Source organism: Xiphophorus hellerii, chromosome 18 (assembly GCF_003331165.1).
Source record: "Xiphophorus hellerii strain 12219 chromosome 18, Xiphophorus_hellerii-4.1, whole genome shotgun sequence".
In the NCBI taxonomy this organism is placed as follows: Eukaryota; Metazoa; Chordata; class Actinopteri; order Cyprinodontiformes; family Poeciliidae; genus Xiphophorus; species Xiphophorus hellerii.
The window spans coordinates 34,227,428-34,253,308 of NC_045689.1; the positions used below are offsets into that span (position 1 = coordinate 34,227,428).

General features: G+C 39.0%; 1 protein-coding gene across 2 annotated transcripts in view; it reads left to right on the forward strand.

The window, feature by feature from the left end:
• Positions 1-25,881, forward strand: part of snx19b (sorting nexin 19b) — a 51,868-nt gene that overhangs the window by 1,154 nt on the left and 24,833 nt on the right. Inside the window, exons 2-11 of one of the 2 annotated variants that reach the window (XM_032546022.1) lie at positions 179-441; positions 4,057-4,251; positions 4,339-5,550; positions 5,847-6,045; positions 7,636-7,736; positions 7,845-7,964; positions 12,246-12,370; positions 12,879-12,972; positions 13,152-13,308; positions 21,752-21,887. In XM_032546022.1, the coding sequence (XP_032401913.1) occupies positions 238-441; positions 4,057-4,251; positions 4,339-5,550; positions 5,847-6,045; positions 7,636-7,736; positions 7,845-7,964; positions 12,246-12,370; positions 12,879-12,972; positions 13,152-13,308; positions 21,752-21,887 (2,543 nt within the window). In that variant the 5' untranslated portion in view covers positions 179-237. The remainder of the gene's footprint in view (positions 1-178; positions 442-4,056; positions 4,252-4,338; positions 5,551-5,846; positions 6,046-7,635; positions 7,737-7,844; positions 7,965-12,245; positions 12,371-12,878; positions 12,973-13,151; positions 13,309-21,751; positions 21,888-25,881) is intronic. The other variant, XM_032546023.1, reaches the window with a different exon arrangement.

Below are 25,881 nucleotides of genomic sequence, written 5' to 3' on the forward strand. Positions count from 1 at the left end.
CAACTTGAACCATCATTATAAAACACTGACACCACAAACTTTCTGTTCCTTTGAAAAACTTTAAGTTATTGCTGTACTCATAATTTCCATTTTAAGCTTATCCCGCCTCATGGAGAAACATTTCTACTAATGCTCCAAGTCTATTAGGAGGTTTAAATCTTTTTAAATCTTTTTCCAGGTGTGCCATTTCCCTGGCCTGCGTGACCCCTGCTTCTCTCTGTGAGAGTGCTCAGGGCCATGGCTGAGGTGATGGGACAGAGGAGCCTTATGGGCTTCGGTGTGTTGCTGGCTTGGCTCTTGCTTTTCCACCTGCTGGTCAATATTTGGCTCCTATGTGTGTTCACCAGCTTGCTGCTGGTGCTCGGAGGCTGGTTTGGCTCCCAGGCTATCCTGGAGTCCAACAGCTTGGTTCACCTGGAGAGGTTCATCAATCTGGAACAGGTGAGTGCATCACTAAATGGGTTTATTTGTTCATGTCTTAGAACAGGGGTGCCCAAAGTGGGTCCTCGAGGGCCGGCATCCTGCATGTTTTAGTTCTCTTCCTGGTTTATCACACCTGGATCAAATGATGGCTCGTTAGAAGGCCTAAGAAGAACACTGACGAGCTGAAAAGGTTGTTGGTACCACCAGGGAGAGAACTAAAACGTGTAGGATGCCGGTACTCGAGGACCGACTTTGGGCACCCCTGTCTTAGCACATGTGTTTCATTTTGTGTCTGCAAAATAATCAGGAAGACATACTGAGAAAAGGTAACCTTGGCTTTTAGTTGCATGGTCAAATGTAAAAACCTTGTAAAAGCATTCATACCGTTTGAATTTGACATGGCACGGCACAAACACAAACTTTATTGTATCTTACTGGGGTGGTCTGTCATAATGTGTCATTTTGAAGTGGAAGAAAAAGATAAACAATTGAAAAAACTCATGGAAGTACTCCTAAATAAAATCCTTTGCAACCAACTGCCTTCAGTAACCAGCTAATTAGTCAATAGCATCCATCTGTGTCTCCCTTAATCCACATATAAATCTAGCTGCATGGTGAAGGTCTTGGTAGACTGGTGAACACACAAGCCATGAAGCACATCATAAAGGTTAGCGTTTAGAGATGTGCAAATATGGAAGAGACTTGCAGCAAAAGGTGGTTCTTCAATGTATCCCCTCAGGAGGATAGAAAACATATACATCTGTAACATATGTATGCATATGTTACAGCATACATATGCTGTTTGTGTAACATATGTATGCATATGTTACAGCAAATATTATCACAGCAAATTCTGATTATTTGCTGTGAATTTTGAAAATAAAGGATCATTCTCCCTGCACTTCAAAAGTACACAGTACTTTGTGTTGGTTTATCACATAATTTTCGCCCCAAAATACATCGAAGTATACTTGCTTAGAGGATTTAGTGATTGTTTTCCAACAGTTGATAATGGGAACATTGTGGCCTCATTGTTATTAGACTTTAAGTGCAGCGTTTGATACTATTAACCATGACATCCTTTTATTTCGACTGCAGCACTGTGTTGGTCTGAAGGGTACAGTTTTAGATTGCTTCTAGTCAAATTTGAAAGACAGAAGGTTTTCTGTTCATCAGTAGCACCACCCCTAAAGTATGGAGTACCTCAAGGTTCAATCTCAGGCCCTGTTTTCTCTATAAAGTATTTGCTGCCTTTTGGACACATTTTTAAGAAATGTAATATCTCCTTTCACTTATGTACAAATATACATGTCCCTAAAGAAATTGCAAGGTAAGGATAATTCCCTAAAGTCTTTAACAGATTGTGTAACACAAGCTAGCTCATGGATGAACCAAAATTTTCTTCACATGAATCAAAATAAGACTCAAATTATATTGTTTTGACAAAAGAACATTAGTAAACCTGATAAAATTCCTGCTTCCTTTGCTCCTTTTGATCAATCTTCTGTTAGGGATCTTGGTGTCATTTTTGACAGTTGCTTGAAATTGGATAAGCAGGTGAGCTATGTAGTAAAACCAAGCTTTTTTCATCTGTGCTTTCTAGCAAAGGTTAAAACCTAGCTTCTGTATCAAAGAATTGGAGTAACTTATCCATGTCTTCATTACTACATGCTTAGACTACTACAACTTTACAGGTGTTGTCATAAAATTAGAATATCATGCAAACTATGATTTATGTCAGCAATTCCAGTCAAAAAGTGAAGCTTGTATATTATATTCATTCGTTACACACACATTTTTTTCTTGTAATGTTGATCATTATAACTCACAACTAATGAAAACCCCAAATTCAATATGTCAGAAAATTAGATTATTACTTAAGACCAAAACAAGAAAAGGATTCTTAGAAATGTTGGCCAACTGAAAAGTATGAGCATGTTCAGTACTTAGTTGGGGCTCCTTTTCCCCAGATTACTGCAGCAATGCGGCGTGACGTGGAGCCGATCATTCTGTGGCACTGCTCAGATGTTATGAGAGTCCAGGTTGCTCTGATGGTGACCTTCAGCTCTTCTGAATTGTTTTGTCTGGTGTATCACATCTTCCTCTTCACAATACCCCATAGATCTTCTATGGAGTTGAGGTCAGGTGAGTTTGCTGGTTAATTAAGAATAGGGATACCATGGACCCTAAACCAGGTACTGGTAGCTTTGGCTCTGTGTGCAGGTGCTAAGTCCTGTTGGAAAATTAAATCTGTATCTCCATAAGTTGGTCAGCAGCAGTAAGTGCTCTAAAACTTCCTGGTAGATGGTTGCGCTGACCTTGGACCTCAGAAAACACAGTGGACCGACACCAGCAGATGAAATGGCAACCCAAACCATCACTGACTTTAGAAACTTTGACTGAACCTCAAGCAACATGGATTCTGTGCCACTCCTCTCTTCCTCCAGACTCCGTGACCTTAATTTCCAAGGGAAATGAAGAATTATCTTTCATCAGAGAACATAACTTTGGATCATTCAGCAGCAGTCCAGAGTCCTTTCTGTCTTTAGTTCAGGCAAAGTGCTTCTAATGCCGTCTCTTGTTCAAGAGTGGCTTGACAAAAGGAATGTGACAGCTGAAACCCACGTCTTATCTGTGTGTGGTGAGTCTTGAAGATCTGACTCCAGCTGCAGTCCACTCTTTGTGAATTTTCCCCACATTTTTAAATGGGTTTGTTTCACCCCTCCGAGGTGCAGTTATCCTGATTGGTTGTCCATTTTTTTCCTACCACACCTTTTCCTTCACTTCACCTCTATGAATGTGTTCGGACACAGAGCTCTGTGCAGAGCTTCTTGATGTTTGTGTCTTACCCTCTTGTGCAAGGTGTCAAAGGTCATCTTTTGAACAACTGTCAAGTCAGTAGACATCCCCATGACTGTGTAGCCTTTGCATGTCTTTTGAGTTAATTAGCTGTGTGTGGCACCAGGGGTCTTCAATATTGAACCTTTTCACAATATTCAAATTTTCTGACGTACTGAATTTGGAGTTTTCATTAGTTGTCAATCATAAACACTAAAAGAAACAAACATTTGAAATACATTAGTCTGTGTGTAATGAATGAATATAATATACAAGTTACACTTTTGGAATGGGATTACTGATTTAAATCAACTTTTTCATGATATTCAAATTTTATGACAGCACCTGTAATTGGCTTAGGCCCGGTTTGTCTCCAGGATCTTTTCCACCACCATTCAATTTCTAGAACACCATAGTCAAATAATAAACTGCCCTTAAAATGCCCAGAACCAGACTGAAAGTCAGAGGAGATGGGGCATTTGCTGTCACTGCTCCAAATTTGTGGAACAACTTACCCATCAAACTGGAACTCTTCAAATCATCCCTTAAAACTCACTTTTATTATTTGGCATTTCCGTAAGGCCTGACTGGTTTAATTTGAGTCTTTATTCTTATGTGTTTTTATCTGTGCTTTTATGAATACTGTACAGCACTTTGGTGCAGGTAATGTCTGTTTATAAAGTGCTTTATAAATAAGGTGAAGTATTTATTTACAAAGTGATAAAATATGAAAAAGTGGTACATGTAGTGTTATGAGGCTCATTTGTCTCAGATTTGTTCTCGTCTACATTTCAGGTTCAGTCATCTGCAGAGGACAAAGAACATTTGGACCAGGAGATCCATAACACAGTGAGAAAAATTATCAGAGACTTTGTCATTTCATGGTACTCCACTGTTTCCACAGAGAGTAGTTTTGAATTAGAAGTTCAGGAAGCCATGATCTCTATGGCCATGAAGCTGAAACTGCGCGCCAAACACATTGACAGAAAGGTAAGAAGCTTTAACAACATCAGGTACATTTTGATTTTGGAAATCATACACACACAGTAGGACAAGAAACTTTTTGTATTTTCTCAGGAGCTGACGCAGAAGGTCCTGAACTTGGTGGGCGGCCACCTGCAGGACTACCTCACGGCCAAGGAGCTGGCCAAAGAAAAATATCGCAGTGAGAGCGAACAGTTGTGGAAAGCGTATTCCTCTGTCGCCACTCCTCACGTTGCTATGAGCGACGACTCAGCAGAAGTCAACTACGTCCGAGCCATTGTGGCTCTGCTGCTGCATGTTTTGGTGCCATCACCTCATTTAGAAACCAACACAGGACGGTTTGTTGTTGGAGAGCTTATCACCTCTAATATCTTTCTCCCTCTAGTGACTAAACTGTCAGACCCTGACTGGTTAAATCTCCTGATCATAGAAATCCTCTGTAAGTCCAGCACACCACTGGATACTGTAGCATCCAAACTAGAGACTTGCAGCTTGCCACCGCCTGCTGCTGAATCTGAGGCTCCAACTCTACAGTGTGTAACTCAGGCAAACAGTGAGTCACTTCAACAAGGAGCAGAGACGGAGCTGACTGATGACACGGAAGCTGCTCTGCCTGAACTCCATGCCTACGATAACCCTAACCCTGACACAGAGGAGGTGAAGTTCCCCCAGACATTCTCTGGAGAAGAGGAAGCTTCTCGACCCTTTTTAAGATGCTACCTGAGAGGAAGGAAGTCCAACCCATTTTACCAAGAAACTGACTCTGATCCTGACTCTCCTTTGGCAGACTACAAACCCACCTCCACTGATTCTTTGCTCATGATGGGTCAAGAAGACACACTGTATGACAGATCCAGAAATTACATTACAACTGCTGAGGACAACAATAGTATAGACTTGGAGGAGGTTTCCCCAAGTCCAGTGGACAGCTCTTATCCTAAGGTCTTGTTGAATTCAGTACTTGTGGACAGTCCTAATGACGGGTGCCTGTCATCACTCAGGGACACAGAGGTAACTTGCAGTACCAACAGCCTTCGGGATCTGAAAAGAGAAAACAGTTCCCCTGGAGTGAGTCGAAGCAGAGAGCTTGTCTTGGGGGTAGAGCCGACTGGATTGGGGAATCCTAGCGAGCTGATCATGGCTAGTCCACTGCAGGGCTGTTCTCCCATGTCGACGTTTAGTTTTGAGCCCCTCAGCAGTCCAGAAGGACCGGTCATCATCCAAAACCTCCGCATCACTGGTACCATCACAGCCAAAGAACATCGCGGCACTGGCTCACACCCATACACACTTTATACCATCAAAGTAAGTAACGTGTCTTTTGTCAGTCTCAGAAGTAGTTCTCCCAGTAATATATTTTTAATATTGCTATCCAGTAGTTCACTGACTGTTGTTAAAACTGATGATCTACTTGGATTTTCACACACAACTATCTTTTGTCAGAGAAAATTATGTATGGGCGAAAGGGTGAAACTTCAACCAAACCAAACATTTCTACAAACATAATGACCTTAACTTTAAAGATATGTACATACAAAGTGCCCTGTGTTACACACAGTCTAAGCTGTAGTAGAAATAAATAAAGCTGTTATGGTTTCCAGTATGAGACGTCGGTGGGTTGTGAGAACCTGGAAAGCATCCAAGCAGGCTCTGAGCTTATGGAGTCTATACAGATAGGCTCAGAGAATCCAACTCCTATCCAGCCTGTGGCATATCACATGGTCAACAGAAGATACAGCGAGTTCCTTAACCTACAGACTCGACTTGAAGAAAAATCAGAACTGCGGAAACTCATCAAAGGTATGTACAACTGTATTTTGTTCAGTTGACTTTGTTTGATTTACTCATTTAAAAGGTTTTGTCTGTATAAATCCATGTACTTTATCACAGTGATTTCATACTAAACTAACTAAAAATAAAAACACATTTAATCTACAGACTAATTATTAATTTAAAGATAATGATCCTTAAACAATCTCTAAAATTGGTAATTAAAGGAGCAGTGTAGCAGCTTCCCCAGCTCTTGAATTACTCAGCCAGTCGCGACTGGTGAATTTCAAGGTTTTTATTTTCTTTGATGGAGATGAAGAACCATGATCATCACAATCACCTCAGTCACTGTGAAAACTAAAACATATACAAATATTAGAATACAAAACATAAACTTACAATACAGACAACAAAATACAATGTACCTCGCTGCTTTCACTGGGGAACACTAAGTGTTGATTTCTTTGTGCCAAACATCTTGACAGTTCAAGTCATTCACTGGTACTATGATTCTACCAGCTTTTATAGGCCTGCTGTCATTAGCTACCGCAGCCTGTGAGGCACATACAAACCCCCCAAACATTACAAAGTACAAATATCATTAAACAAAACAAAATATAAACCACCAACAACGCTAATCAAAACAGACAAACATCCATAAACAATCTGCAACATTCTTAATTTAGAAAATTCACTTTGAATAATTTACTTTGAATAGTCTACAAATTTAAATAATGTAGACAATTTATTTTAAATGGTTCACTATCCATTACAAGCAGTATTATGTAAAATCAACATTTTTTAGCTTTACATCATGTTATTATATTATTCCCTCATCAAAAACATACCTGGAGTGCATTGATTCTTTCATGCGTGTTTTAGAAATCTTCTAATCTCCATGGCAACCATTCAGCTGTGCAAAATGCCTGGCTGGACCTAGCTCCACCTTTGAGGACACAACTTCTCCTCAGAGCTGCAGTTTTCGCCTGAGAGTAGCTCTCCCCCGCGACTCTTCCACTCAGCTACTTCAGACTGAGCAGCAGCAATTAGCAAACACCTGATGGAACTGGGCTGAGCTACTTCTCAGAGCAGCACTTTTAAAATGTAGTTAAAGGGTTAATAGAGGAGTTATGATGGTGAAGTTTCAAAAACAGCAGGAGTTTTTAAAAAGACAGAGGCCAAATTTTACGCCGCTAAATTACGAAGTCAAATTTCTTTTAAGTCATATTTGATTTACATAGTACTTCAATAACAACTGAAGTTACCATAGTTACTTGATTGTGCTATGAAATGGCACTACGTACCTGGAAGATACATAATACTGCCCCTACAATGGTGACTAAGAACCTGTAAGTTATCGAAAAACTATATCTGTCGGGAGCCAACAGGACAAACAAAAATATAAACTATCACATTGCATATTCCAAATCAGCATCTGAGACACGATGCTTATTATGCACCACAGTTTGAAAGCCATTATTTTGAGGCAAGTTCTGAAGGGGGCTGGGCAGCAAATATGTTTTGCAGGTGAAAGTCCAACATTAAGATGTTTACTCCCTACTATTATCTAGTGTGTTACTTTCTTTACACCAAATAAAGTTGTATTCATATAACTTGTAGGTGTGAAAGGTCCAAAGAAAGTTTTTCCTGAGATGCCATTTGGAAACATGGACAGTGACAAGATTGAGGCAAGGAAAGGACTTCTTGAAACCTTCTTAAAGGTCAGGGGTTATTTTTTCTTTCTTTTTTTCAATTTTTTTTTTTTTTTTACCAAAAGACACTTTACCCCATTGTAACACACTAAATGCTGTCTGTTTTGATCTCTGCAGCAACTGTGTTCCATCTCTGAAATAGCCAACAGTGAAGAGATGCAGGAGTTCCTTGCTCTCAACACAGATGCTAGGATTGCCTTTGTGAAGAAACCGTTCATTGTGTCTCGCATAGACAAGGTTGAAAGTTCCACATTTTACCAGGATTCTGTTGTCCTCATGTTGTTAGTTGTCCTTCCTGGGATAAGCTTTCAAGCATGTTTGAGAAACCTTAAAACTTGTCATATATTATGTTTTCAAATCACCTGCATGTGACCTGCTGGCTACATAAGGCTGAATGAATTAATGAATTAATCCTACTTTGGATAAGCACACAGTGTTTCACTATAATAATTAAAATCTTCTTTCGCAGAAGAATAACAATATCTCACTATGTCTTCCATCCATTAGTCTATGGAGAGAAGGATGGAAGTTACAGTGAGACACAGACAATTGGAGTATCTGGGGCAGTGAGAGGGGAGAGGGGTCCCCACAAGATGCTACCCTGGGCCGTTGCCCACGTCGCCCATAGCAGAATCTGGCACTGGCTGATTAATTACAATTAATCACGTTGGCTAAGGACCCAACACAAGAAAGTTGAAACTGTTCAACTCTTGTTGCTGTCTGTCTGCTGTCGCGGAAAAAGTATTTCGCTGTTCGTAGCTCCCCAAGTGTAACATGCTGCTGTGAACTAGATAACCCTCCGCGGGAGAGAGGCTCTGATGTCAAATTAGATGGTTCAATTGATCTGCGTTATGTAATATTAACGCATTAAAATGTTCAGGTTAATAGCGTGCGCTAACGCGTTAAAGTTGACAGTCCTATGTACGAGAAGAAAAAAAACTGTTGCGGCATCCTACCCTCAAACAACGTCAGCAAATAGACCAGAATATAGACATCTGCATATTCTAGGTGAACTGAACTAAAAAGCACTTATGTTGAACATGATGTTAGCTGAGAAATAACCAAAGTTAGCTTTAGCAAACAAGCGAGAGTAGCTCAGTATAACCATATAAAATATATTTATGTACACAAAACTGCAATACAATGTTTTTTTTAAAAAAGTACTTACCAGGTGAAAGTCATTGTTGGCCCCGCCCTCCAGCCTGTGAACGTTTGCTTCCAGCCGGTAAAAATCCCACAATGCAACTGTACATTAAAAATTTACAGTACAGCTGTAAATTTCCGCACGTGATCCAGCGGTCCAATCACATCCCATATATTTTCCGTACGCATTTCAGATCACAGTAAAGAGCTGTATTTTCAAAACCCAGCCACCTTACTGTATTTTCATGCTGTAGTTTTTACAGCCATTTGTTACCGTGTATGTAAGAAGCATATTGCTTTTAAAAGTTACCTACTGCATCTGTGATCTGAGTTAACACTTTTTTTGCATAAGTACCCCTTCCAGTCTGTTTTTATCCATTGCTTAACTACTACTGCTGTTATATTTCCTCCTTCTTTCAGCTGCTGCCTTCATTTATTTCCCCACTGGATCATCCGGCTCCATCTGAGCATACAGTTGTGGTCAAAAGTTTACATACACTTGTAAAAAACATAATGTCATGGCTGTCTTGAGTTTCCAATAAGTTCTACAACTCTTATTTTTCTGTGATAGAGTGATCGGAACACATACCTGTTTGTCACAAAAAACAGTCATAAAGTTTGGTTCTTTCATAAATTTATTATGGGTCTGCTGAAAATGTCACCAAATCTGCTGGGTCAAAAATATACATACAGCAACATTAGTATTTGGTTGCATGTCCCTTGGCCATTTTCACGGCAACTAGGCGCTTTTGGTAGCCATCCACAAGCTCCTGGCAAGCTTCAGGTCGAATGTTTGACCACTCTCCTTGACAGAATTGGTGCAGTTCAGCTAAATGTGATGGTTTTCTTGCATGAACCTGTTTCTTTAGCACTGTCCACATGTTCTCAATGGGGTTTAGGTCAGGACTTTGGGAAGGCCATTCTAAAACCTTAATTCTAGCCTGGTTTAGCCATTACTTTACCACTTTTGATGTGTGTTTTGGGTCATTGTCCTGTTGGAACACCCAACTGCGCCCAAGACCCAACCTTCGGGCTGATGGTTTTAAGTTTTCCTGCAGAAATTGGAGGTAATCCTCCTTCTTCATTATCCCATTTACTTTCTGCAAAGAACCAGTTCCACTGGCAGCAAAACAGCCCCAGAGCATAATACTACCACCACCATGCTTGACAGTAGGCATGGTGTTCCTGGGATTAAAGGTCTCACCTTTTCTCCTCCAAACATATTGCTGGGTGTTGTGGCCAAACAGCTCAATTTTTGTTTCGTCTGACCACAGAACTTTCCTCCAGAAGGTTTTATCTTTGTCCATGTGATCAGCAGCAAACTTCAGCCGAGTCTTAAGGTGACTTTTCTGTAGCAAGGGCTTCTTTCTTGCACGGCAGCCTCTCAGTCCATGGCGATGTAAAACACGCTTGACTGTGGAGACTGACACCTGTGTTCCATCAGCTTCCAAATCCTTGCAGACCTGCTTTTTGGTGATTCTTGGTTGAGTCTTGACCATCCTGACCAATCTCCTCTCGGCAGCATGTGATAGCTTGCGTTTTCTTCCTGATCGTGGCAGTGACACAACTGTTCCATGCACTTTATACTTGCGAATAATTGTCTGCACAGTTGCTCTTGGGACCTGTAGCTGCTTTGAAATGGCTCCAAGTGACTTCCCTGACTTGTTCAAGTCAATAATTCGCTTTTTCAGATCCACACTGAGTTCCTTTGACTTTCCCATTGTAGCTTTTGTGGCTGAGTCTAATCACTGGGTCAAATGAGCCCTATTTAAATGGGCTCATGAGAAGTCAACAGCTGTAGTCAATCAGAATCACTTACAAGAAGTGAAGAGGCCATGGCATGAAGCTAATTTGATTGACACAACTCTTTACATCACCAAAATTGACAATTTATGTTGCTGTATGTATATTTTTGACCCAGCAGATTTGGTGACATTTTCAGCAGACCCATAATAAATTTATGAAAGAACCAAACTTTATGACTGTTTTTTGTGACAAACAGGTATGTGTTCCGATCACTCTATCACAGAAAAATAAGAGTTGTAGAACTTATTGGAAACTCAAGACAGCCATGACATTATGTTTTTTACAAGTGTATGTAAACTTTTGACCACAACTGTATCTCTACTGCCCTCCTCTATCACACCTACCTTCTGCATTTCTTTCTTCAAAAAACCCATGAACCTGTTCTGTGGTTTTCAACTTCCTTTATCCATACATCTCCTACCCACCTTTAGATTCATCTTTTTTGGATAGCACCAATGTCTCCAAATCATAAATTACAACAAACTCACACTCATTTATTGTTTCTTGATTCTACTGACTGCAGGCACTCTTCCACCTGCTTCCTATTGTCACTATATGTTTAAGCACACACTGCATGATTTGTTATTATGGTCAGACTTATGACTAAACCAAATAACAATAGAATGAAAATATCCTTTATTGTCCCACCTGAAGGAAATTAAAGATGGAGCAAGAAAAAACAGCTAAGGTCTAGAGAAACATCAGACTTTAAAAAGTCTGGACAACTATTATTGAGGTCAGCTTTAAAAGATTACTAAAAAAATCTGGCTGCTTGGAAGGAATTGACATATTTAGAGGTCAGTGTTTTTGATAAAATATTAAAGATTTGTATGCACATACACCCATTGTTTGCTTCTTTCACTGATTTATTATTATTATTTTCTTTTAAAACTTGAATGGTAACATTCCCCTGTTTTGTGGAAACTTTGGTGGTGTCATATTGTAACAAAACATAAAGTATATGAAGTGGGTGTAAGACTTACATAAGTTGTGTGTAAATGCCCGGAGCCAAAGCCACCACTACATATTGTTATATTTCTTGGCTAAGTTAGATAAAATGATAGTAAGTAAGATATTTTACCTTCTTATATAAACCCTGAATTCAGATTTCACAAACTGTGTGCAAACTTTCTACTGTGTTATACCTCAGACAGATCACAACTGACCAGTCAGAGGACATATGGTTTTCTTACCCTTGTCTTAACAACAGGTCCTGAAGGTTGGAGAAGAACCTTAAGATTCACTTGGACTATTAAAAGCAAAGGTTTTGTTACCAGAATGTTGATGTGATTCACCCAAATTTTCACAATTTCACTTACTTTACATGTAGCAAATACAAATCTGTTCGATACGTTTGAATTTTATTTAAGTACATATATGCACCATTTAACTATGTCACTGTTAGTATTTCTGTAATTTTCACCAAACAGCTTCTGAAAATCTTTTGTAGAATGGTAAATGTCCTGTAGATTTCCTGTATCAGTGGGTCAGTGATGCCAAGTTTAGCCCATGATCTGTCAGGAGCCCGCTTGAGGTTTGTCATCATGTGTTTTATGTTTGCACATGTAGATTGTGGTGAATGCTATTGTAGGCACCCTGAAGACAGCATTCCCTCACTCTGAACCTCAGAGCCCCACAGAGGACACTGAGTCCGAGGTGGATGGAGGGAAGATGGGTACAGACAAGAAGAACCGGTATGAGACATCTTTAGTTCTCCATACGCTCTATCCAAGGGTATACTGGTTTAAAAAACTAGTTCAAAACCCTTTTACATTATCAGGCTTTATTTAAGTAATTAATATGAAACATTTTATATATTTAGTTATTTCCAATAAAACACATTTCAGGTGGTTTTTGTAACATGGCAAAATGTTAAAAAGATTAGATATTGTTGCAAGTTACTGTATACCACATTACACAGTCAGCTGTTGAAAGCAACAAACATCAGCTACAGAAATGTCCATTTTGCATAGTCCCTTATTGCTAAACTTTCAAATTTACAAGATCTAACTTTTACTTATTTTATGGAGGGTGAGTCACACCATCAATTACATTTAAAGATATTTACAATAATTTTAACTTAATGAAGCTTTGTATTTACAGTTTAACCAGTTTACTGTTAGTATTTCTAAACTCAAATAAGATTTTTTCTGAAGTTTGTGCTCATGTAGTTAACATCATCTTTACTGTTCCTAATCGTAGCTCACGTCTCAAACTCTCCAGCAAAGGCGTCCTCTTCATGAACGGCTCAGAAATTAGGCCTCCTGTGTCGTTTGTTTGGGACCAAACCAGTACAGTACGTGAACTTTGTTGAGGTTTAATCACAGTTCTGTAATTCACTTCCATTGAAAACGTAGTGTTGCTCTTTTTGAAACACACTCAGGCAAACTAAATGTTACATTTATATAATTTCCCCCTCAATGTAGCAAAGGTGGGATTTGTTTTCTCATGCCATGGTTCTGCTGTCTCCTTCAGGTGTTTAATGGCATGACTCTGGTGGATTTACAAGCCTTCATTACTGAGGAGGAAAAGTCGTCGCAGAAGGAAACAGAGATGGAGGGAGGTCCAGTGTTAGGGCAGTGGGTAGGCTGCCGGGGTCATGGTGTGAGAGCAGAGCAGTGTGAGGAACACGGTAAGAAAGTCTCGCTACTCTGGCTTTTTCTTCATCTTTTTAAAACGACACTGACATTATAAAGACTGAAGCCAAGATGGAGAAGCAATGTTGTAAACAAAGAAAAAAAGCTCTGTATACCCTTACTGTTTCCATTGGATTTGAAGAGATTGGTAGCAGTTAGGTGTTTCCAACAATCTGAGAAGGGTTATAAGAGCTTTATTGTAGCATCTTTGTAAGTGGAAAACATTTGTACACAAACCGTAGAATCTTCAATCTGCTGATTTTAATAGCTTAAGGCAAGGGTTCCCAAGCTAGCTTCTGGAGAGGGATATTTTATCAGGTAATATATTATGACTTTATTAATCTGATGTTATTATAATATGTTACCAGATAAAAATTTTCCACCACAATCCCCTCTTTTGATAAGAAAATTTTTAAATATTTGTATATTAATCCCATCAAATTGTATTTCATCTCCACAATGTCCTCCATCACAGGGCCCCTGGATGGTTCCTTTGATCTGTTTTCTTGTCAGAAACTTTTCCACTTTGCACATGCTACGCTAGCTTCAGCAACAAAACAACTTTATAAATGTGACTGGCAGCCAATCAGAAAGATGAGCATGGCAAATAACATTTTCCTTAATTTCCCCACAATGGGACAATAAAGTCTATTTATATCTTCTGTTTCCATCTACAATTAGTCATTTTAACTTACAATTTTATAATAATAATTGAAAATCAGATTACATTTATATGTAAATAAAAAATAAATTCATGATTGAACATTTTATTGGATTCCTTTTTTTAATTTTTCTATGATTTTTAAATTTTTTTTTATCATCTTCCTTGACTCACCCACCCAAGAGTCTGACGGTTATTACACCGAAACATCTGACAGAAACCAAACTAGTATTTGTTGGTAAAGTTTGGAATCCTGCAGCAGAAGAAGACATGGAGAGGGAGTAGTGGTGAGGAGGCCAAATGAGAATTGGAATTTTTCCCTTTTCAGTTACGTTTGACAGCCTTAGTTTCTTCTTGATTCATTAAATGCCTAGTTGCAATCCAAAGACCGTTTTATTAATGCAAGTGAAAACAAACCAACTCATGGGATTTTTAAAAGTTGAGTATTAGTCCTGGTTTCTCAGTTTCTTTTTTTTTCTCAGTTAGAAACATATAAGGTGATTATTTTTGTTGTAAAGCCTGGGCTAATTTTTCCAACTGTTTCAGACCATTATATTTTTATCTTCAGAGTACATCCGTCTGTCCATCCTGGGTCTTCTGCTGAGCTATTGATTTTGAACTTTTTTTGTGCGTTATTCTGGAATTGCATTTGGGGCCCAGGTTTATGGGGGAATTTTACTGCCAGAAGTCCTGCTTTCAAACTGAAAGCAGGACTTCATGCCTTTGTTCTCACAACTTGTAATGCTCGTACTCAAAACTTCTGCTCCCTTTCAAATATTCTGTGTTCTCTCAAACCTTTTTCCCTCAAAACGTATCTCTGCTCGGATCAAATCTCCCATTTCTGCCACTCTGATTAAAAAAAAAAGTTCTCATTATAATGAGACTGTTATCTCATTTAGTCATCTCCCTAATTTGTAGTTAGGGAGATAACTAACTGTAATGACATAGTTATCTCATTATGAGATCAAGTGAGTCGGCTCCCTGACCTTCTAGACATCATCAGTCATCAGCAAATGATTAACTGATAAAGAATTCTTTTGATATTTTAATTTTTTTTTAGTAGTTTTTCAGTTTTTGTAATCTTAACAACTAACCCGTAATATCAGAAAGACAGCCAAAGAGCCACTTCTGGCTGTGAAAAGGCTGATTATTTTGACAATCATTGTACATGGTATGACATGATAAAGTCATAATTATGAGACATCTACTATTTAGAGTCTTATTGGAGTGTATTGAGCTGAAAGGTTCAAATGTCTTCCTGAATGAGCATCTCACCAAGAATAATGCGGATATTGCCAGAAAAGTTAGACAATTGACTAAGCAAAAGAACATTCAGAGCACTTGCACAGCAAACTGCAAAGTATTTATAAAATTATTAGGAACACCCGAAGAATGAAAAGTGTTGATGATCAGAACCCTAGAGGAACTGGACACATATCTTTAAATGCCGTGACGCGACAAAGGAGGTAACACAATCATGAATATAGCTGACCGAACTGAACTAAGTCGGAACAATAATTTCGTACTAAGAACTTATAAACACAGTATTGTCACCCTTTGAGTATAAAGAATATAGTTCTATGATTTTGGCAGTGATTTGGATCTGGATATTAACTTTTTTTCCACCTTGGATACCAGTTGCTGTTACCATATGAACGAACAATTCAACTACAGATTTACATTGGAGGGAAAGTTTTCAATTATCCACTTTAACAGCAGAAGCCTCTATGCTAATTTTGATCATATTAGAGAGTATCTACGAACATTTGCACAACCTTTCAGTGTAATAGCAGTAGCCTATAGGAAACTTGGCTGAATACAGACAGAGAAATGGATTTTCTTCCTGATGGCTGAACTGTCCAATGCTGCTTGGCAGCTGAATAGAAATATCAGTAGGAACCCAAGCTCTATTCTTGGTTTACTGATAGAAAATAAAATAAATCATACTGTGAAAATATGTAAAAATATAAGAACTACACATATGCATGAGATTGATATGACATTGGTCTAGCAAGTAATTGAAGGAATTGTAAAGCCATTAACATAAGTAACTTGTCTTTAAAACTGGTTTGTTCCCAGATAAAATGAAGATTGCTAAAGTAATTCCAATTTACAAATCCGGAAACAAACACCATTTCATCAACTGCAGTCCTATCTCGTTGTTACCACAATTTTCAAAAATATTATAAACATTATTTAACAATAGATTAGAATCATTTATAGAAAAGCATAAATTAATTAGTCAAAATCATTATGGATTCAGGTCCAAAAGATCTACAACACTGGCTATTTTGGATTCCAATATATATTAGAGAAAACAGCTGCAATTGGTAATAAAAAGATTGTTGCTGGATTGTTTCTTGATTTTAAAAAAGGCATTTGACACAATAAATCATGATATACTAATAAATAAATAAATTAGAAAGGCATGGGAATGTGTTGAATTGGGAGAAATCTGCTCTGAATGTTTGGACATACAGCTGGTGGTGTACCCCAAGGATCAGTGCTTGGCCCGAATTTTTTTTTTTTCCATGTACATAAATGTGCAAAGCCTGTGAAAATATGAAAAGTGGATTATTTGAAGATGACACAAATACACTTTTTGTTGGAAATGATATGGAGGAACTGCTAAATAATGTAAACTATGAAAAGAACAAACTGAAGGTGTGGTTTGATGGTAATAAATTGTCGCTAAATTTGATTAAAACTAAAATGTTATTTGGGAATTGCAAACCAAGTTCTGAAATAAAAATGGAGATAAATTATTTAGTACATTTTTTTGTGAATATTGTATTGTAAGAAGACAAATTTCTTGGCGTTATGATTGATGATGAGGTAAATTGTAAACAGCATAGTTGACATATCCAAAAGAACATATTAAAGATATATTGAATAAAGCCAAGCAGTTGGTTGGAAAGAAAGCATTACACATTCTTTATTGTTCTTTAGTTTTACCTTGCCTCAATTACTGTGCAGAGATAAGGGCAATAAGTATGCAAATTCATTACAATCCTTAGTTAAACTGCAAAACAGAGCAATAAGAATTATCGTTAACACTTTATTTGAAGGGCTGTGCATAAGACTGATATGACGCTAGCATTTTTATGACTATTGTCATTAAGTGTCATTCAGTAAATAATGACACTTTTAATCCAAAGTTGATATTATTCAAAACGCCTTTGTTACGACAACTTAACATTAACCGAGAATCATCATCTGTCACAAATAGTTGTTAATTATCAAAATTTAAAATGCTATGTATCTTTGTGTATTATTACATTACTAGGTCATTTGTTGTTGGTGTTAACTGACAGTTATGAGATCATTCTAATTGTATGATTAATATGTTTCCTTAAACATTGAACTAGTTACAGATGTCATTAAGCATTACAGTACATTACACCAGGGACGTCAAAGTCAAATAGCTACACCGAGGGCCCAAAAACCAAATTTGCTACAAGCCGAGGGCCGGACTGGTTCAATGTTTATTAAAACATATAGAAATGATTGCACATAGCCTATTGAACCAAGACCTAACACAGAGTATATTTAATAATTAAATGAATAAACCTATATTTTCTTATGGATCTGTCAGTAATTTCAAGTGAAAACATTTTTCAAAAGGCAAACAGACAAAATCGAACTTCCTTCAAAGAAAAGTTGCATGTTCTGTACATTAAAAGAATAAAGCAATATTTTGTTATGGCTCTGTCAGTAACCTCAAAAGAAAATATGTATTTATTTACTATTAATCTATGTTAATGATTTGTTCTTTTAAATTGCCATTTATGTTATTTTTCGGTCTCAGGAAATGATTGAGGGATGAAGAGACTGATGTCTGGTTCTTTAGGTTCTGCGGTTCCTCTCCTGACTCATTCTGTCAGATATCACACAGATATCACTAAGATTTCTCTGGGCGCCACTGAACATCACACACATTTTTTTAATGTCCCTATTAAACATTACTATAATTGTTTAGCCTGGAATGTGCGTCTTCCCACTACCGTCTGTATTTTTGCCAGAGGTTTTACTTCTACGGACGGAGCAGTATCGGCGGACATTTTAAAAAGACGCGGGTTGATAGCAGCTCACTGCGGCTGCGCAGTGTCCGTCTCTAAGCAACAGTGACAACAGCGTCAGTTCGTGGGGAGGGGGGTCCTATTTAGGTCCCGCAACGGACAATCTAGCTGACCTTAACACTTATTGTTGAGATGTGTGTGATTGGTGTGTCTATCAGACATTTACAGCAATACGGAATAAATCGCGTCCCGTATTGGTTCAATACGGGCGGAGAAAACAACCGCCTGTCATTGTAGCCTAGCTTAAGCTAACCTGAATATTTACAACTCTCTTGTTGTTACACTGACATTACTTACCTACTGTCTTTCAACCACTTTGAAAAGCTTTTCTTCGTCTCTCCAACACGAAGAAAAGCTTCGTGTTGGCTTTTCCTCCCCGTCTTCCGTTTTCTGCCCCAGAGTTTTTATCTGCTCCCCATCTTTAGCTCCCTGTTGTCGAGGCATTACTACAAATTTAAAAGAAAAAAAATGTGCCTCAGCACTTTCTCGAAAGGCCGCTGCCCAAGCTACCTGTACGGGAGGGGAGAGCGGCTGGCAGGAGGGGAGGGACGCCTAATCAGTGCTGTTTGTGTATGAAATCGATCATTTCATACACAAACAGCGGTCAAGTACATAAAATGCTGACTAGAAAAAAAATTCCCACATCGTTTTTGCGTTGCATACAGTGCATAGCCACCTTTTGCGCCACTGGTTCTCAGCATCCACGTTACGTTTAGCCACTTTTGAGGAGGGGGGTACCTGAAAGTTGATCTCTGCTCTGATTGCTGATGAACAATGAAGCCAGATTGTGCGCGCTGCCGTGACTTTGCGGGCTACCGTTGCATTGTGGGGAATGTAGTGTTGGTGTGTGCAAAGGCTGTGGCCTGCGGGCCGTTCTAATAGTAATTAAATATCATCCAGGGGGCCATAGATAATTAATTGACTTTGACATATGTGCATTACACTGTCAAAAGCTTTAACAACACAGTTATTAATATGTCCTCTTACCTGAAATAAAGTAGAACATGTAGGACTAATAATAAAGATTTCATTAAATTTTATTACACTATCAAATGATTTAATAACAGAGCCATTAATAGTTCCTCTTATATCAAGTAAAGTGGAACAAGTAACACCACTTATGAAGATGTCATTAAGTGTTATTACAGTGTCAAATGCTTTAATAACAGTCATTAATATTAACTTTTACCTGAAGTAAAGTGAAACAAGTAGAAAGAGTTATGAAGATGTCATTGAGTGTTATTACGGTGTCATTAAAGTTAACTCTTGATGATGCCTCCCACTTCTGCTGTGTCATCCAGAAACTTCACTATAGGGTGTCTTGCCGAGCAGTCATACATCAGCAGAGTGAAGAGGAGGAGACCTGCGGCAGGCCAGTGCTGAGGGCGATGGAGGAGGAGACGGTGGTGTTGTTGTTAGTGTTAACTGACAGTTATTCAACTCGGAATAACTGAAGACCATTAACGGAAGACCTTCCGTCACTGTGGAGCACTGGAGGATAGGGACAATAGTGGTGGTCTTTAAGCAGATGGGCACAGATGCCAGTGACAGTGACAGGTGTTGAAGATGTCTGCCAACACCTCAGACAGCTGATGTGCACAGTCCCTCAGTACTCACCCTGGGATGTTGTCGGGGCCTGCAGCCTTATGGGGGTTGATTTCCTGGAAGGACTTTCTTCCAGGAAGGATGTGAGGAAGTCCTTCTGTGATCACACAGGGAGGTGAGTCACCAAGTAGTGGTATAAATCTGGTTCTGAGGGGGGTGTTAAGTTCTATGCCCTCTTTGATGATCCTATTGAGAGAACACAGCATCCCTAGCTTTCAGCAGAGCTCTCACCTCAGCATTCAGCCAGGGTTTCTGGTTTGAATAACGGGTTACTGTCTTGGTGATGGTGACATCATCAGCACACTTGGAGATGAATCCCAGAACAGAGGAGGTGTATTCCTCTAGATTCATCTCTCCCTTCTAAGTGCACTGTGTGCACTGAAAACAGTCCAGTAGCACAAAGACTGCATCCCTCAGCCACACAATGACGGTCTTCTTCGTTGGCCTTATCCGTCTCATTAGTGAATGATAAACTGGTGCCAGCAGGATGTAGATGTGGTCGGAGAGGGGGTGAGGAAGACCTCTGTATGCGCAGTGAATGTTTGTTACTCACAGTCCAGAGTGTTGTGTCCCCGTGTAAGAAAGGTGATATGCTGGTAAAAACTGGACAGTGTGGATCAGTTTCACGTGATTAAAGTGCCCCTCAACCATGTCTCCAGATGCTTTATCGGAATCAGTGCCTAAATCAGCCAAATATGAATTAAAATATTTCTGGGAGCTGCCATTTTCGTGATGAATTTGTAAGCATGCAGAGGTTTGCAAGTAGAGATTTGATTGTAGCAAAGGGAAGTTTTGAGTGTGAGGAGAAAGGTTTGAGAGAACACAGTGTATATTTGAAAGAGAGAAGTTTTGAGTAGAAGCATTACAAGACATAAAATTCTGCTTTCAGACTGAAAATATGTGCCTTCCACTTATGGCAGTAAAATTCTGCCATACAGGTTGCTCAAAGAGTTTGGTTGGTTTGACTCAGTGCAGTATGAAGGAGAAGCAGAGTAGCTGAAAATTGAACAAAAATAATTTTGTCCCCCAAAGGAACCGAGTCTGCTGGATGATCATCTGTGAAAACAGCCTGACTATTCTATTAAAAGTGCTGCACAACTGTTGGTATCCAGTTGACTGGACAGGGCTGATTGTGACTCTTAAGGCAGGATGTGTATGAATGAGTGAATGACTGATTGTAGTGTGAAGTGCTTTGGAGTCCTCAGACTTAATCAATCCTTTTTACAAATGCAGACTATTTGCATAACTGTGATTACACTACAGCCATTTACCATTAATCTCTTGACTCAAATTCGCAACATGCATCAAAAAAGAGACACCTTTTGTGTTAACTTCTCTTCTCTGGCCTCTTGCTAAGTTTAGGACTGGTTTATTTTTCAGTCCTTGCATTGTTTGGCTCCTGAAAACATTCCTTATTCCCTCGCCCTTATTCCAGTTCCAGATCTCTTAAATCTTCCCTAATCTCAAAGAAATTCCTAAAAAAGATGTTTTTGCCATGATTTCTGGCATCTACCAAACAGAAAAAAATTTGTTAACTAAGCTAAATCAAGAAGTGTTTGGTCTGATTTATCTTCAGACAGTGAAGAAAAAAGCATGTATCTTTTTATTCGGTGTATATAAATATCTTATTTCAACTGTATATCAAGTGGAGGATCATGTTGACAACCAATACGTAAAAAAAGTACGCTTTTTAGCCATTTAGTGTCCTTGTCCTCAGGAGTTACTCTGATCACTTTGCATGATATAACATCACCAGTGGGAACTGTCAAACTGATATAAATGACTTTCATTAGAAAAACTGAAGCTCACGTTTATCAAAACTCTAAATTTGTTTGATTATCAAAACCTTCATTCAACCCCATTGACTGATTAACAAATTCTGCAATGTTAAAGGTTAACCACATGGAGGCAGTGTAAATAAACCTACGGGTTGGTTGTATGGTCATCAATCTGCTCATCTATCATAATCAAACAGACATTCTAGATCTTACTATAGCAGAATATCATGCTTGTTTTTCTCCATTAAATCTTCAGCCAGTCTCATGTTTTACCATGTTGAGTCAATATACTGAAACTGGTTGTTGTGTGTTTCAGACTCAGCAGGTGAAATGTCCCAGGCCAAGGTGGCTCTGAACATCCTGTGTCTTCTGATGAAGGAGCAGTGGAGCTGGCTATGTTCAAAAAACATCCAGAGGACTGTCAGGCTGCTGTTTGGAACCCTCATTAACAGGTGATTACTATTTAACACTAGAATAGAATAGCACAGAACATTTGGACATACAAGTAATATAAAAAACCCAACTGTACAGGAGAGGTGAACAAATTTTATCAGACCACCTCCCCTATGATATTATTGAATTAACATCAAGTAATTGTATAATATTATAGAATTATAATATTATAGAATCTATAAGCCAGTGGTTCCCAAAGTGTGGGGCGCGTCCCCTAGGGGGGGGCGCAGTGCCATTGCAGGAGGGGCGCAGGAAGCGGTATGGATGAATGAAAAAAAAAGAAGAAACAGTGCCTGACTAAGTATAATGGACAGGGTTTTGACTGGGCTCCTTAAACGTTGTGACACTGGGTTGCCGTGTCACAACTGCAACCCAGATTTGAGAAGATCTGCAGCAACAAGCAGGCTCACCCAGCCACTGAAAAGATGGGAGGATTAAAGTCATTTTTTCACAACAAACCTTTATTTTCATTTCCTTTCCTCTCAGGGAGCTGTTCATGTTTTAACCCCATGTTGCACAGAGGCTTTTTTTTAAATGTATTGATGATAGCAAAGTTGAATATTGTTACAAATAAAAAAGAAACATGTTTAAAATAACACTGACTGCAAAGAATGCCCTTCTACAGTATAGAACAAAAAACAGTTACACAAAACTGTTTGACTGTAAAGATGGTTTGAAGTTTGTTTTGTTGCAACCTGAAGTGGGAAATAAACTTCAGTGGAGTTTGAAAATTAAATATGTGTATAGGTTTATGTCTGGTTGAACGATGTGTGTGATCAGTTGATTTTTTTATTTTTTTATTTTTTTGTGGGGGATTTTATTGTAATCCATAGGGGGCCCAGAAAAAATCTTTGGGCACCACTGCTATAAGCAGTCTTCTTATAGATTGCTTCTTATCTATAAGAAGCAATCAAAATCACGTTATTTCAAATGAACATTATTTTTTCTGGGACGCCACAGCAAGATGCTGCAAGAGTGAGACTAAAAAAATTCCCATCTGCCTTTCTTCTGCAAGGGATGCAGACATTCTTGGCAGAAGAAGTCTTGGATATAAAATTAAGTGCAAGTTGGAACTATGTTATTACACTTATCAAAGCTAAATTTCAGTTTTACACTCAGACTTACAGCGGTTTTACACTGGTCTCAATAGTGTGTAGATTTATAGCTTTAACTTGAATGGGGTTTTTTTGTATATAAAAATTGTAGACCACAGATGTATTAAAAGAAGATAATATGTATTAAAAAATGGGAGTATTACTGTGCTTAGTAAAGTATTTACATGTCCAAGTCTGATCCCAGCAGAGTAAAGATGGAACATTTTTATCTTAGGAAAATAATTATATTTCTATATAGCCAGAGATCAAGCAGTCCAGCTTTAACCTGACTGAACCGTTACAGTGAAGAAATAACATAAAGCTGAAATGATGACTGCAACTGGAGAATGTTGGAATGTAATTGACCAGGAATATTGCTTTCTGACCAATTCTTCAAAAAGTAAAACTTTTTCAGAATTTTTTTTTTTTTTTTCTCCACCGAAAAATGACCTTAATCTATAAGAAGCAATCAAAGTTTCTTTACAATTACTGATGAGAACAGTTAAGCATCAGTGTAGACATCCAGAATTTGATTTGGCTCCAACAGTAAGCCCTATCTCTACAACTACAATCAACCTCTATAGTGGAGGTACTACTGTCTAATTAGGCTATAAATGCCAGATGACCAGGAAACTGCCTGGTATAGTTGCTCCACACATGATGCAACCCCTAATGCCTGTCTCTGTCAGTGCTCTACATGTGTAGCAGATTGTGACCAAGAATGTTTATTCTAAAATTCTCGGGTTCATCACAGCGGGTACAGCACCTTACGAGGAATAGCATTTCATGTTAGCATCAAGCTAACCGCCCATTTCTCATGAACTGACAGCGAGATGACTGCGTTCACTATATTTAATACTGCCAAACCACCAGGAGGGGGTGCTCTTTCACTCATTACACCTGAACCCAAACTTGGAAGTAATGACAAGTGGAATTCTATACAATATTAACTATGTTACACTAGCAGCTAGTTCTCCACACTGGAGCCTGTCATGAATGCTAAAGCTAGTTAGCATTCATAACAGGTAGCAGAAGTCTGCCTGTCTTGAATAGGTAAACAATTTTCTCATGTCTCATGTGTTATACTGGGGACAGTTTTAACAAATATATATATATATAAAAAAAACACTGTTTACAAATATTACATACTGAAGCTTTAATTGTTTGACATGGTATGAAAAGGTAAAGGGTGATTTTACCTGGGATCCTGCCTGCACCACTTAAATGCAGGAAAGAAGAGCAACAGTGTGATGTGGCTTCAGGTATGTCTGTGTGATATCAACGGGACAGTAGTTTTGGTTTGTTGTTTAGTTTCCCCTCTCTCTTTCTCTGATGTTTGACCACAGATAATCTGACCTGAGTTTAAGCCACATCTCTTCCCACTGCTTTCCAAGTAAACCTCAAGGGAGCTTGAGAGTTTTCAGCAAGGATTTCTGCAGCAAATAAATGATGGAAACATCTATGTTTTAGGGGGCATCTGTGTGTGCAGACCCACTCAGGACAGTACAAAGAGACTCAGGTTTCATAGTAGAGATTCCACAGAGAATGCTGTTTACAGGCAACAGAGGGGATACTGGCTGACAGCAGTCATTAGTCAAAAGGAGTTTATATTTTTAGACAACACCATGAGCTTTTGCAGTGGTCCACACCCAAACAATACTGGGACATTTATGTCTCTGCCGTTTGGTGGTAAAGAAATCTCCACTTTGTAAAATGAGAACCTTGCTGTCACCTCTTGTTTACAAGCCATTTATCTGGTGCATTTACTGTAAGACGTAGCAGTGCCTGTGTATACATGCATGTCCGCGGGGTTCGGCTCTGAGATCAACTTCCCTAGGCATTTGCCACAGATGGTTTTAGCACGTCCTCCCAGTATCCTGAACGTGCAGACGGTATTCTCAGGATGCCGTGTGCTGTGACCTTATATTCTCTGAGGTGTCAACACCAGAGTATTGTTTCCCCCTATCGAGTTTGAGAGCACTATTTTGAGAAGTGCCACACACCAAGCATGAAAGGGCTCGTGTGTTTTGTTCACTCCATTGCAGCTAGACAGCAGCGTGTCATGGCCATGCCCCACAACTTAATGTTTACATTCGCACTTTAAACACAGGAAAATGGCTGCGAACAGATGCACAGTTGTACAGTGGTATATGTTTGACCCCAAGTCAGACTTAAAAGTAGAAGTGAAGCCTCCTGAACAACCAACAAAGATCCACCTGCAGTTTCTAAATGGTGAAGTCTTCCACATACTGGTGCGTACTGTGCGTAGTCAGTTAGCAACTTGGACTCTACGCACACTGTCCACAGATGGTTGAGGTTTCAAAGTTGAGCGTTCCGAATTTGCGTGACAAATTCCTTCATTTCCCATAATCCAATTGGACACCAGCAGGTTTGATGAGCTAGTTGTGCTCCTAGCCCTGTTTCTTCTGTACCACGGCAGCCACCACACAACGGTTAGTGTGGCACAGAGTCGCTGTCTGGCTTTTGTTTGCACCGATTCTCAATATTATCAGCTTGGCGTCATGTACTAAACAGTTCAATATTAACACTGTTTTTTGCAGAGCAATTTTCTGTGTGACACAGAATGTGGTAAAAACGTACCTTTGCATGGACTTGTCTGGTAAACAGCCACATTAAGTCCATCTTGAGAATCTGTGGACCTCCTCGGAGAGAAGCATGTGGGGTTCTTAAGAACCAACGAGACACTTGTCTGTTCCAGCAGCCATTGTTCAGCATACAGTGGTATAAACAGCTTACCAAATGTGCTGGAAGTGTGCTTGGCATGCTAGATGAGGGGTTGGTGCTCAGCTGGGGTTGCTAGGTAACAGGGCAGTGTCCGCTGATTGTGGCTTAATAATTAGGAAGTTAAATTTCTACATAGTACGAAACATTGACTTAT